The sequence below is a fragment of the Rhineura floridana genome, chromosome 11 (assembly GCF_030035675.1).
Source record: "Rhineura floridana isolate rRhiFlo1 chromosome 11, rRhiFlo1.hap2, whole genome shotgun sequence".
Taxonomy (NCBI): domain Eukaryota; kingdom Metazoa; phylum Chordata; class Lepidosauria; order Squamata; family Rhineuridae; genus Rhineura; species Rhineura floridana.
This window is the reverse complement of record NC_084490.1, coordinates 53,051,753-53,064,054: the sequence shown is the minus strand read 5'-3', so window position 1 is coordinate 53,064,054 and position 12,302 is coordinate 53,051,753. Positions and strand designations below refer to the sequence as shown.

The following is a 12,302-nucleotide window of genomic DNA, read 5'->3' as shown; positions in this document are numbered from 1 at the left end:
AACTTGATCTGATCATCTCCAGAGGCACTGCCAGGTTTGAGGAGGATCCTCAACAACCTTAGTCCTGACCCTCCCGTTGGTGCCACACTGCATCTGATTTGCTGAACTCGCAGCCATTATTATGGCTTTGGGGAACCAGCAGTAGCCTTGGATGCCTCTCTCATAATTTAGGGGCCTCTCAGACTTAGGCCCTGTAGTCTGGCCCTAATGGAGCCACAAACAATCTCGCTAGAAAAAGCCTATAGAAGCGCTGACCCCTCCAACACTAACTTTCATAACAACAAACATTGATGCTATTCTCCTTCCCAGGATCTACCTGCAGACTGAAGTATTCTGTAATTTTTGATTGAAAATACAATGAACAAGTTATTTATTGTTGTTTTTCTTAAAAAAAAAGTTTATTCCCTTTGTTGTCATTCAAATCAAGAAACAATTGTAATAATATTGGCTTAATCATACCTCATCTAATCAGAAAAAATAACAAAGGAAATGCAGCACACTATCATGTTATATCTTTTGCAAAGCAAAAGCCTCCTTCATATCTTTTTAACCTAGCAAAGCAAAAGAAGCAAAACTATTAAAATATTAAATATGAATTTTAATAAATTACAAAAGCTCATTATAACTAACTTAAAATGTGTACAACATTACTTACAACTAGGGATGCCAAGTTTCTTCCTGAGAGGGCCCCTGTGCCTTTAACACCTAGATAACTGGCAGAAAAAATCCACTGAAGCTTGTTCTACCGCTGCAATACCATGCTGGAAAAAGGATCCATCTGTTGAGTTTCTGCCTGTCATGCAGATGTTAAAGGCAAAGGAGACCAGCTAGACCCCCCTCCAAATGGCAGCCCTAATTATAGCAGTGTTACAGCATGATACAATTACACAACCCTTAGAGTTTATGTCTTTAATTAATATAAAATAGATACCTTGACCTTTGGGCAACACAAACTGGTGTGAATTTGGTCAGGAAGAGAGTCAAGACTCCCCCTCCCCCCGCAACATTAACTAATTAATGAAGTGACCATTTTGCTCAGATTGAGCTGGAATGTGTTTCTTGGTGTGTCCCCCACCCCCAGGCTCCATTAAGATAAAGGGCTATATATCCAGTGCTTGTCCTTCTCGGAGTACACCCATTGAAATTAATGTACACAACTGATTTAGGTCCCTTAATTTCATTGGGGCTACTCTGAATAGGGCTAGCACTGGATATAACCTAAGTTCAAACCAAGGGTTCATATAGTCTAATGTTTTGTCTCCTTAACAGTAGCCAGTTGGATGCTTCTGGGAAACTCACAGGGCATGATAGAAATAGCCCTCTCCTGTAGCTTGTCCTCAGCATCTGGTAAACAGAGGTATATGGTCTCTGAAGATGGGGACTCTGTTTCGCTGTCATGGCTAACACCCACTGATGTTATCATCAGAATGATCATTTGATGAATCATCAAAACCTTTTTTTAAAAAAAAGTCATCAGAACTAGCGTCCATCATTACAGCTTGTGGCAATTAGTTGTATAAGTTGATTACGTGACACATGAAGAAATGCTACCGTTTGGTTTTCCTAACCCTATTGCTCATTGGATTCATGCTAACCAGCCCTTGATTTGAGCCAGGGTTCAGTCCTGGTTTATGCCAGATAACAATGAAGGAGAGAGCACCTCTGGGCATCTACAGACATCTTTCCACTCACAGTGAATCACCCTAGTCAGCCCACACACACCAAGGATTAGAAACTCATGCTGCCAAGTGAAAGAATGTGGATTTCAGGCATGTCTGGTCACTAGGAAGTAACCATTAATGACACTTTTACTGCTGGAATGACTATTAGCAGTGCAATATTTGTATTTGCCACAAAAGTTTTAAATTATCCTAAAGATATTAAAGGATAACACGACATGATTCCTACATTCAGGGGACGTGTAGGGATTTTCAGAGATGAGTACAAAAAAGGGTGGCGTCTTTCCACAGGCAGGTGTAGGATCTATTAGCTGCATGATGTAGAATCAGAATGAGGAGGAAGCTGTTGCCTTGGGTCCTGCAGTAAGCATTTGACTGAGTGTTGAAGGCAGGTAGAGGCCAAGTGAAGATTAGTAAGGACACAGCTCCTGATTCAGGACTTCTGGCTGCTTGTAAAGAAACACCTAATGCACAGACTTTGCGGTGAGGGAGGAGGATTAGGATCCCCATGGAACAATGCAGGGGATTAAGTTGCTGGATATAGTTCCCTCACCACACTCCCAGTCCTCCCAGCACATATTAGAGCACAGGTACAGCAGAGCTGTTACCACAATCATTTGTCAGATTGGTGCATATGAGAGTTGTTATAGCTATATGTATACAGTGTGACAAAAAAAGCCCTACAATAAGAATATATGGACATTGGAGATGCCAGGTCAGCTTAACATCTGCTTAGCTTTGCTTCTCTGACATAGGATTTCAAATATTTTGGAATGTGTTGTCCAGGTGGAAGAAGCAAAGACAAAGGGAGGGACCTGCTGGAAGAAATTTGCAAGCTTCTATCACAAGGACTAGAATATTGTTTAACATTAAAAATTAAGACTCTCAGGATGCCATCCTGAACAAGACAATAGATCCTGTGGTCTGCACATTTAGCACACAGTCCTGGTTATTGTACTCTAAGATACAAGCTTATTTGTGGTAGCTAATTTATACTAACAGGAGTATTTCCCTTAAAAGTAGCTTTAATAAGAACATAAAAAGAACTCTGATCAGAACAAAAACCTCTCTAGTCCAACATCCTGGCTGTTTCCCATAGTGGCCAACCAGATGCCTATGGGAGACCCACAAGCAGGACATTAAGGCAAAAAAAGCTAGACTCTCCTGCTGTTGTTCTCCTGTGACTAATATTCAGAGGCACGCCACCTCAACTCTTGAAGGCAGTATATCTCCTTCATGCTCATGGTATCTCCCCTGCCAGGAACGTCTTTGATCGCTTTTTTCCTGCATGAATTTGTCTAATCCATTTTTAAAGCGTTGGTCATCAGCACATCTTGTGGTAGCAACTTCTACAGTTTAACTGAGCCGCAGAAAACTCAGGCTGTTCTTGGTGCAATAGAATACGTTGCCTACAAAAGCTATGAAGTGTCCTTCTGCTGAGGTCTTTGCTGCAAGGACAGGAAAAGTTTAGTCAGGATGCTTTATGTAAAAAATATCCCTGCCCAGCCCAAGAGGTTTATAGACTCAGTGGTCCACTGGGTCCTTTTTCAACTCTAGTTTTCTACAATTCACAACATTTTTTACTAGTAAATGTAATGCAGTGGCTCAAGGAAGAGGAGAGTGACATGCCATGCAACTGCAATGGATGCAGGTAAGGTAGAGCAGCACAAGGCAAACATGTCTCTTCTGGATGATGTCTTCAGACTTCTTAGCACCATAGTTTTTGTTCCATTGAGCAATCAGGGAGGGGGGGGCTCACACAAAATTAAAGCAAGCTTTGAGATGCGGCGGATGGCCAACTTCCCCTTGAGCCTGTTTTTGTGGCTTGCACCTCCCCATTCTGCCAGTGCAGAATTGCTTTTGTTGATCTAAGAGCATTCTCATAAGGAGCAGTATTGATCTTCCTTCATAGCTGGGTGGTTCTGCTGTTTCTCCATATCAGGTTTCTGAACTGGGGTGATAACTGGCGCGTCTTTGTTTTGCCAAGATATTGCCCGTCTTCAGTGTATTTCTTCAGTCTTTGTTCTATGCCTCATTTGTGTGCCCATGTCTTTTCTGACCCAGCGCGTTCAATGTCCAAGAAAGAACATGTCACTCTGCCACTTCTTCTCAGTTTCAGTTATGTATTGGGTCCATTCCATCATCGATCAACTCTTGAGGATACTGTTTTCAGTATTTCTTTCAAAAACTTCAGCTGGCATCCCTTTGGTACATATTGGTGCCACCGACAGAAGTACTTCCTGCCTTGGGAAAGCTGTAGGTAGGGCCCTCTGCATACACTTCACACACATGCATGCACACTCACATGCAAACACACACACACACATAAGAGAAGCAATGGGGTCACAGGCAGCTTTAAAAACGGAGTCCATGGATGTAATTCCTATCTCCTCCCAAGTCCTGCATAGCTTTGATTTTCTCCCCTCTTCTGGGAAAATAAGTCTATCTCCTAAATCTTTGCTAACATTTCACTACAGAACTACAGTGAGTGGAATAAGATCTAAATATGTTAGCTATTTAAATCCTATGGAATCCATGTTTTGATAAACGTGTGTATTTACATCTATGGGATGTTTACCAATATTAATTTTTTTAATTTATATCCCGCCCTTCCTCTTATAAGGAGCCCAGTATGCAACTGCTGTATACTGATACGCATAGATAAGGGGAAATGTTCTCCAGATTCTTTTTTTGTCTGCAGTTTTTGGGAAGGGCTCTTGATTCCTTATCTGTCTGAAGGATGCAGCACAGCGTGCACTCAAACAGGCATCTGGACTTCATCATAAACATCCTGGCCTTCTGTCTCATCAAATGTCACCTCCGCATCATCAGCATCCAACTGGAAGGAAATTTGAGAGAGGTATACTATTAGAGACAAAGTATGGCCCAGCAAACAGAATACCAGACTCTGGTCTGGGAAACATATATCCTTCACCTGCCAAGGATTGATTAGGTTGCACTGAACATAAGAACATAAGAACATAAGAAGAGCCTGCTGGATCAGGCCAGTGGCCCATCTAGTCCAGCATCCTGTTCTCACAGTGGCCAACCAGGTGCCTGGGGGAAGCCCGCAAGCAGGACCCGAGTGCAAGAACACTCTCCCCTCCTGAGGCTTCCGGCAACTGGTTTTCAGAAGCATGCTGCCTCTGACTAGGGTGGCAGAGCACAGCCATCATGGCTAGTAGCCATTGATAGCCCTGTCCTCCGTGAATTTGTCTAATCTTCTTTTAAAGCCGTCCAAGCTGGTGGCCATTACTGCATCTTGTGGGAGCAAATTCCATAGTTTAACTATGCGCTGAGTAAAGAAGTCCTTCCTTTTGTCTGTCCTGAATCTTCCAACATTCAGCTTCTTTGAATGTCCACGAGTTCTAGTATTATGAGAGAGGGAGAAGAACTTTTCTCTATCCACTTTCTCAATGCCATGCATAATTTTATACACTTCTATCATGTCTCCTCTGACCCGCCTTTTCTCTAAACTAAAAAGCCCCAAATGCTGCAACCTTTCCTTGTAAGGGAGTCGCTCCATCCCCTTGATCATTCTGGTTGCCCTCTTCTGAACCTTTTCCAACTCTATAATATCCTTTTTGAGATGAGGCGACCAGAACTGTACACAGTATTCCAAATGTGGCCGCACCATAGATTTATACAACGGCATTATGATATCGGCTGTTTTATTTTCAATACCTTTCCTAATTATCGCTAGCATGGAATTTGCCTTTTTCACAGCTGCCGCACACTGGGTCGACATTTTCATCGTGCTGTCCACTACAACCCTGAGGTCTCTCTCCTGGTCGGTCACCGCCAGTTCAGACCCCATGAGCGTATATGTGAAATTAAGATTTTTTGCTGCAATATGCATAATTTTACACTTGTTTATATTGAATTGCATTTGCCATTTTTCTGCCCATTCACTCAGTTTGGAGACGTCTTTTTGGAGCTCTTCGCAATCCCTTTTTGTTTTAACAACCCTGAACAATTTAGTGTCATCAGCAAACTTGGCCACTTCACTGCTCACTCCTAATTCTAGGTCATTAATGAACAAGTTGAAAAGTACAGGTCCCAATACCGATCCTTGAGGGACTCCACTTTCTACAGCCCTCCATTGGGAGAACTGTCCGTTTATTCCTACTCTCTGCTTTCTGCTTCTTAACCAATTTCTTATCCACAAGAGGACCTCTCCTCTTATTCCATGACTGCTAAGCTTCCTCAGAAGCCTTTGGTGAGGTACCTTGTCAAACGCTTTTTGAAAGTCTAAGTACACTATGTCCACTGGATCACCTCTATCTATATGCTTGTTGACACTCTCAAAGAATTCTAATAGGTTACTGAGACAGGACTTTCCCTTGCAGAAGCCATGCTGGCTCTGCTTCAGCAAGGCTTGTTCTTCTATGTGCTTAGTTAATCTAGCTTTAATAATACTTTCTACCAGTTTTCCAGGGACAGAAGTTAAGCTAACTGGCCTGTAATTTCCGGGATCCCCTCTCGATCCCTTTTTGAAGATTGGCGTTACATTTGCCACTTTCCAGTCCTCAGGCACGGAGGAGGACCCAAGGGACAAGTTACATATTTTAGTTAGCAGATCAGCAATTTCACATTTGAGTTCTTTGAGAACTCTCGGGTGGATGCCATCCGGGCCCGGTGATTTGTCAGTTTTTATATTGTCCATTAAGCTTAGAACTTCTTCTCTCGTTACCACTATTTGTCTCAGTTCCTCAGAATCCCTTCCTGCAAATGTTAGTTCAGGTTCAGGGATCTGCCCTATATCTTCCACTGTGAAGACAGATGCAAAGAATTCATTTAGCTTCTCTGCAATCTCCTTATCGTTCTTTAGTACACCTTTGACTCCCTTATCATCCAAGGGTCCAATTGTCTCCCTAGATGGTCTCCTGCTTTGAATGTATTTATAGAATTTTTTGTTGTTGGTTTTTATGTTCTTAGCAATGTGCTCCTCAAATTCTTTTTTAGCATCCCTTATTGTCTTCTTGCATTTCTTTTGCCAGAGTTTGTGTTCTTTTTTATTTTCTTCATTTGGACAAGACTTCCATTTTTTGAAGGAAGACTTTTTGCCTCTAAGAGCTTCCTTGACTTTGCTCGTTAACCATGCTGGCATCTTCTTGGCCCTGGCGGTACCTTTTCTGGTCTGCGGTATGCACTCCAGTTGAGCTTCTAATATAGTGTTTTTAAACAACTTCCAAGCATTTTCGAGTGATGTGACCCTCTGGACTTTGGAAAAATGACTGAACAGTCATTACATATGAACATATGAATCTTTGTTATATACTGAGTCAGACCACTGGTCCAGCTAGCCCAATACTGTATACTCTGACTGTCACCAACTCTCCAAGGCCACAGACAATGGATCTCTTATCCAGCTGTGCTACTGAGATCCAAAGCATGAGCACTTCTACACGTAGTGGTAGAGGATCCCATAGTTTAACTATGCACTGTGAATTTCCTTTTGACTGTCCTGAATCTCAAATCTTTCATCTCCATTGGAGGATTCCCTGGGTTCTAGCATTATGAGAGACATATTGGGCAGTATTTTTGTCCCATGTGAATTAAAAGTGCACACTTGGCACTCCTTTCTGGCTGTTCCCTGCAGAGGAAGATCAGTAGTAGTAGGCAAGCTGCCTCTCAGGGCAGAGCCTTGGAAGTAGGGATGGGTGAGAATTTCAATTCAGTTCGCATTTCAAGCCGAATCTATCAGATTTGCCCTTTCCGAAACAAGATAACTGAAAACACAGCCAACCTTTAACATTTGCACTTACTCAAATTTTGTAATGCAGTTCGCCAACCAAACAATGTTTACAAAAATGCATATATTAGGGGAAACTGTGCATAAAAATGAATTTATGAGTGGAAATAAAAGGCAAAAATGCATTATATGAGAAATGACTTCCAAAAATATGTACATTAGTCAAAACTGCATACAAAAATGTGTTTATTAGTAGAAATTTGCACTAAAATGCTATATAATTTTTAGAGGATTTTTTTTAATTGCAAATTGCTGCAGAAATGTGGAGAAGCAAATTTAAGATTAGAAAAATGAGAAACAGAGAACTGAAACTGACAGATCTTCCCATCCCTATTTGTAACACAGTTTGAAAACCACTCCATAGACGAGGGATGGGGAACCTGTGGCCTTCCAGATGCTGTATAACTCTCATCAGTTCCAGCCAGCCTGTACAATGGACAGAAATGATGGGAGTTCTAGCCCAATCACATGTGGGAGGCCACAGCTCCCCCTCCCTGGTATGGACTACTAAGGCTACATCCACACTAAACATTTGAAGCACGTGGCTTCCCCCAAATAATCCTAGGAACTATAGTTTGTTAAGGGTGAACTCTTGGGGGTGGGGAGTCATGTGTTTTAAATGTATGTGTGGATGTCTAGATTTCATAAACAAACATTTCCTACCAAAACATTCAAAAATCCCATCCTGCTCTCCTGCTTTTTTCTCTGTAATCCAAGAGGGGCCCCAAAACTGAACTTCCCATTGCTCAGGGAGAAGAGGGAACCAAATAGTACTTACACACTTGAGCTCAAGCTCACTGAAGTAAAGTGGCAGCAGGAAGCGTCGCAGAGGCACAGTCAGGATGAGGAGAAAAGGCAAGGCAAGGGAGGCCGGGGTAGATTTCACAACCCACAGCAAGACTAGGCACACGATCTGAGTAAGAGTGAAGATGTGCATCCGCAAAGTCTTTACCTTTAAAGGATGAAGGTCCAAGAAACAGTCAGAGAAATCCGCAGTTGGCCTGTCTCCCTCCAGTCCCCCCACTCTCCTCGCTGAATATACATGCACATACATATACATGAAGGCTGGTTCTCATCAGGCCCATTGAAATCACTGAAAGCTCAGGAGAGACTTGAATATAAAATAGCCAATTCACACCATTCAGCACACCTCAACCTTTTGTGTGTGCTCACCTATGAAACTGCCAAAGACTGATTGAGACTATTGAAACCAACCAGTTCAGCATCGTCCACTAGGATGCACACCTTAACATGGTGAGGGGGTTTGAGGGGGTTGAAGAAGCAGAGAGCAGTGCTGTCAGGAGTCTAGACTCCTAGCAGGGGCACGCAAGGCGGAATGGTCAAAGCTGAGACACCAGACTAAGATGCATTCAAACTCAGAGGAAGGCAATGGTAAACCACCTCTGAATACCTCTTACCATGAGAACCCTATGAACAGAGTATCCAAAATGCAACATGAGATAGTGCTGCAAGATGAGACCTCAAGGTCAGCTGGCATTCATCAAGCTACTGGAGAAGAACTAAGGGCAAGTACAAGTAGCACTGTGACTAATGACGCAACTACGTCAAAGCTGAATACGACAAAGACAACTATTACAAGCCCAGAGGCTGATGCGCACAGATGTGAAAGAAGAGTCCAGAGTTGTACGATGTACACAATAGGAACATGGAATGTGAGAAGCATGAACCAGGGAAAGTTAGAAATTCCCAAGCAAGAAATGGAACGCATCAACATTACAATACTTGCTGAGATTGAATTAAAATGGACGGGAATGGGACATTTTCAATCAGGCAACTGCAAAATATTTTATGCAGGAAATGAGAAATTAAGAAGAAACTGGGTTGCTTTAATAGTGAGAAATGAGGTAGCAAAAGCAATTAGGAGCTATAACGCAAGGTCTGAGTGAGTGATATTAATGAGATTAAACGGGAAACGTATTAACATAACCATCATCCAAGTCTACACTCAAATGGCAAACACAGAAGAAGAGAAATTGGAGAGATTTTACACAGAAATACAAGAAGAAATTTATCACAGACCAAAACAAGATGTTCTGATAAAAATGGGAGACTGGAATGCAAAAGTAGGGAACAGAGAAGAACTAGGAATTGTGGGGAAATGGGGCTTAGGAGACAGAAATGAAGCAGGAAAAAGACTTATTGAATTCTGTGAAGCCAATAATTTGTTTCTTGCGAACACATTTTTTTTAGCAACTGAAAAGATGGCTGTACATGTGGACATCATCAAATGGTCAATATAGGAATCAAAGTAATTATATAATTGGTAGCAGAAGATGGAGAAGTTCCATGCTTTCTGAAAAACAAGACCAGGAGCAGACTGTGGTTCAGATCATGAACTGGTCGTATCGAAAATCAGAGTAAAGCCAAAGAAGAACAACAAAGCAATTATAATGCCAAAATACAATTTAAATAACATCTCAGAAGAATACAAAGATCAAATAAGGAACAGATTTGAGGCTGTAAAGATAGTTGAAAGAGAACCAGAAGAACTATGAATTGAAGTTAGAGCCATTATCAGGGAAGAATGCAAAAAGACAATACCTCTAGTTAAAAAGAAAGACCTCAATGGATGACTGATGAAACTCTTAAAATGGTTAATGAAAGAAGGAAAGCAAAAGCAAAAGGAGATAGAAACATGGTCAGAACCCTAAATGCAATAATACAGCGACTAGACTAGTACGTAGGGACAAATAGAACTATTACAATAGTTACTGTATAGAAATAGAAGAGGACAACAAAAAAGGTAGAACAACAGCCCTATTCCAAAAGATTAGAGAAATGAAAGGGAAATTTAAACCAAGGGTAGGGATGTTTAATAATCAACAGGGGAACACACTGACTGACTGACTGACATGAAATAAAAGGAAGATGGAAGCAATACACTGAAGAACTCTATAAAAGAGATGCAAGGATGACAGATTCATTCACGGAAGAACCGTATGATGAAGAACCAGAAATTTTAGAATGCGAGGTGAAAGCTGCTCTTAAAATACTTGGAAGAAACAAGTCACCAGGAACAGACGGCATACCAATACAGTTGCTACAAATTACTGAGACTGAATCTGTCAAAATTTTGACAAAAATTTGTCAACAAATATGGAAAACAATGAAGGCCCACAGACTGGAAGTGATCAACATATATCCCAATTACAAAGAAAGGGGATCCTAGGGAATGCAGTAAGTATTGAACTATTGCCTTAATATCCCATACAAGTAAGGTAATACTCAAGATTCTACAACAAAGGCTCTTACCATATATGGAGCAAAAAATGCCAGATGCCCAAGCTGGATTTAGAAAAGGAAGAGGTACCAGAGATCATATCACAGACATATGTTGGATAATAGAATGGACCAAGGAATTTCAGAAGAAAATCACCCTGTGCTTCATAGATTACAGCAAAGCCTTTGATTGTATAGATCATGAAAAACTATGGAATGCTATAAAAGAAATGGGGGTGCCACAGCATCTGATTGTCCTGATGTGCAACCTATGCTCTGGACAAGAAGCTACTGTAAGGACAGAATGTGGAGAAACCGATTGGTTCCCAATAGGAAAGGGTGTGAGACGGGTGTATTTTATCACCCTATTTGTTTAATCTATATGCAGAACATATAATACAGAAAGCTGGATGGGACCAAGATGAAGGAGGTGTGAAAACTGGAAGGAGAAATATCAATAATTTAAGATATGCAGATTATACCATACTACTAGCAGAAACCAGTAATGATTTGAAACAAATGCTGTTGAAAGTTCAAGAGGAAAGCACAAAAGCAGGACTACAGCTGAATGTCAAAAAGACTAAAGTAATGACAACAGAAGATTTATGTAACTTTAAAGTTGCCAATGAGGACATTGAACTTGTCAAGGATTATCAGTACCTCGGCACAGTCATTAACCAAAATGGAAACAATAGTCAAGATATTAGAAGAAGGCTAGGACTGGGGAGGGCAGCCATGAGAGAACTAGAAAAGACCCTCAGATGCAAAGATGTATCACTGAACACTAAAGTCAGGATCATTCAGACCATGGTATTCCCGATCTCTATGTATGGATGTGAAAGTTGGACAGTGAAAAAAGCAGATAAGAGAAAAATCAAATCATTTGAAATGTGGTGTTGCAGGAGAGCTTTGTGGATACCATGGACCGCGAAAAAGACAAATAATTGGGTGTTAGAACAAATTAAACCAGAACTATCATAGGAAGGTAAAATGATGAACCTGAGGTTATCATACTTTGGACACATAATGAGAAGACATGATTCACTAGAAAAGACAATAATGCTGGAAAAACAGAAGGGAGTAGAAGAAGAGGAAGGCCAAACAAGAGATAGATTGATTCCATAACAGAAGTCACAGACCTGAACTTACAAGATCTGAACAGGGTGGTTCACGACATGCTGTTGGAGGTCACTGATTCATAGGGTTGCCATAAGTCATAATCAGCTTGAAGGCACATAACAACAACAGTTCAGCATGGTTCACTCTGACTGGCAGTGGCAGAGCTTGAAAGTAACTAGTTACAAGTAACGAATTACTTGTAATTTATTACTTTTTTGAGTAACGAGTGGGTAACTTCAGTACATTTTGCTGGTAATAGAATGAGTAGTAACTTCATTACTTTTGAGGAGTAATTGTAATGTTTCCAGCATTACTTTTGCACATTACTTGGGGAGGAGGAGCAGGGGAAGTCTTCTGCTCCACTGATTTGTGAATAAAAATCATGTGCTTCAAATTGGGCTTCTGTGCAATATGTGTGTTGGGGTTTCATCATTGCTGGGGGTGGGGTGGGGTGGGGTGGGGGGATGTGAGATTCTGTTATGCCATTCTGTTAATCTTACGGATAAAAA

The 12,302-nt window shown here is 41.2% G+C and overlaps 1 protein-coding gene across 9 annotated transcripts in view; it reads right to left on the bottom strand.

Moving 5' to 3' along the window:
- Positions 1–380: 380 nt before the first annotated feature.
- The window catches only part of SLC4A1 (solute carrier family 4 member 1 (Diego blood group)), a 79,032-nt gene continuing 67,110 nt past the window's right edge, over positions 381–12,302 (bottom strand). For 6 of the 9 annotated variants that reach the window (XM_061591372.1, XM_061591371.1, XM_061591373.1 and 3 more), the window contains 2 exons: positions 8,213–8,386; positions 381–4,518 (listed from right to left, as the gene is read on the bottom strand). In XM_061591372.1, coding sequence (XP_061447356.1) covers positions 4,438–4,518; positions 8,213–8,386 — 255 coding nt within the window. In that variant the 3' untranslated portion in view covers positions 381–4,437. Of the gene's footprint in view, positions 4,519–8,212; positions 8,387–12,302 lie in introns of those variants that run through there. The other 3 variants (XM_061591374.1, XR_009758565.1, XR_009758564.1) reach the window with 3 other exon arrangements.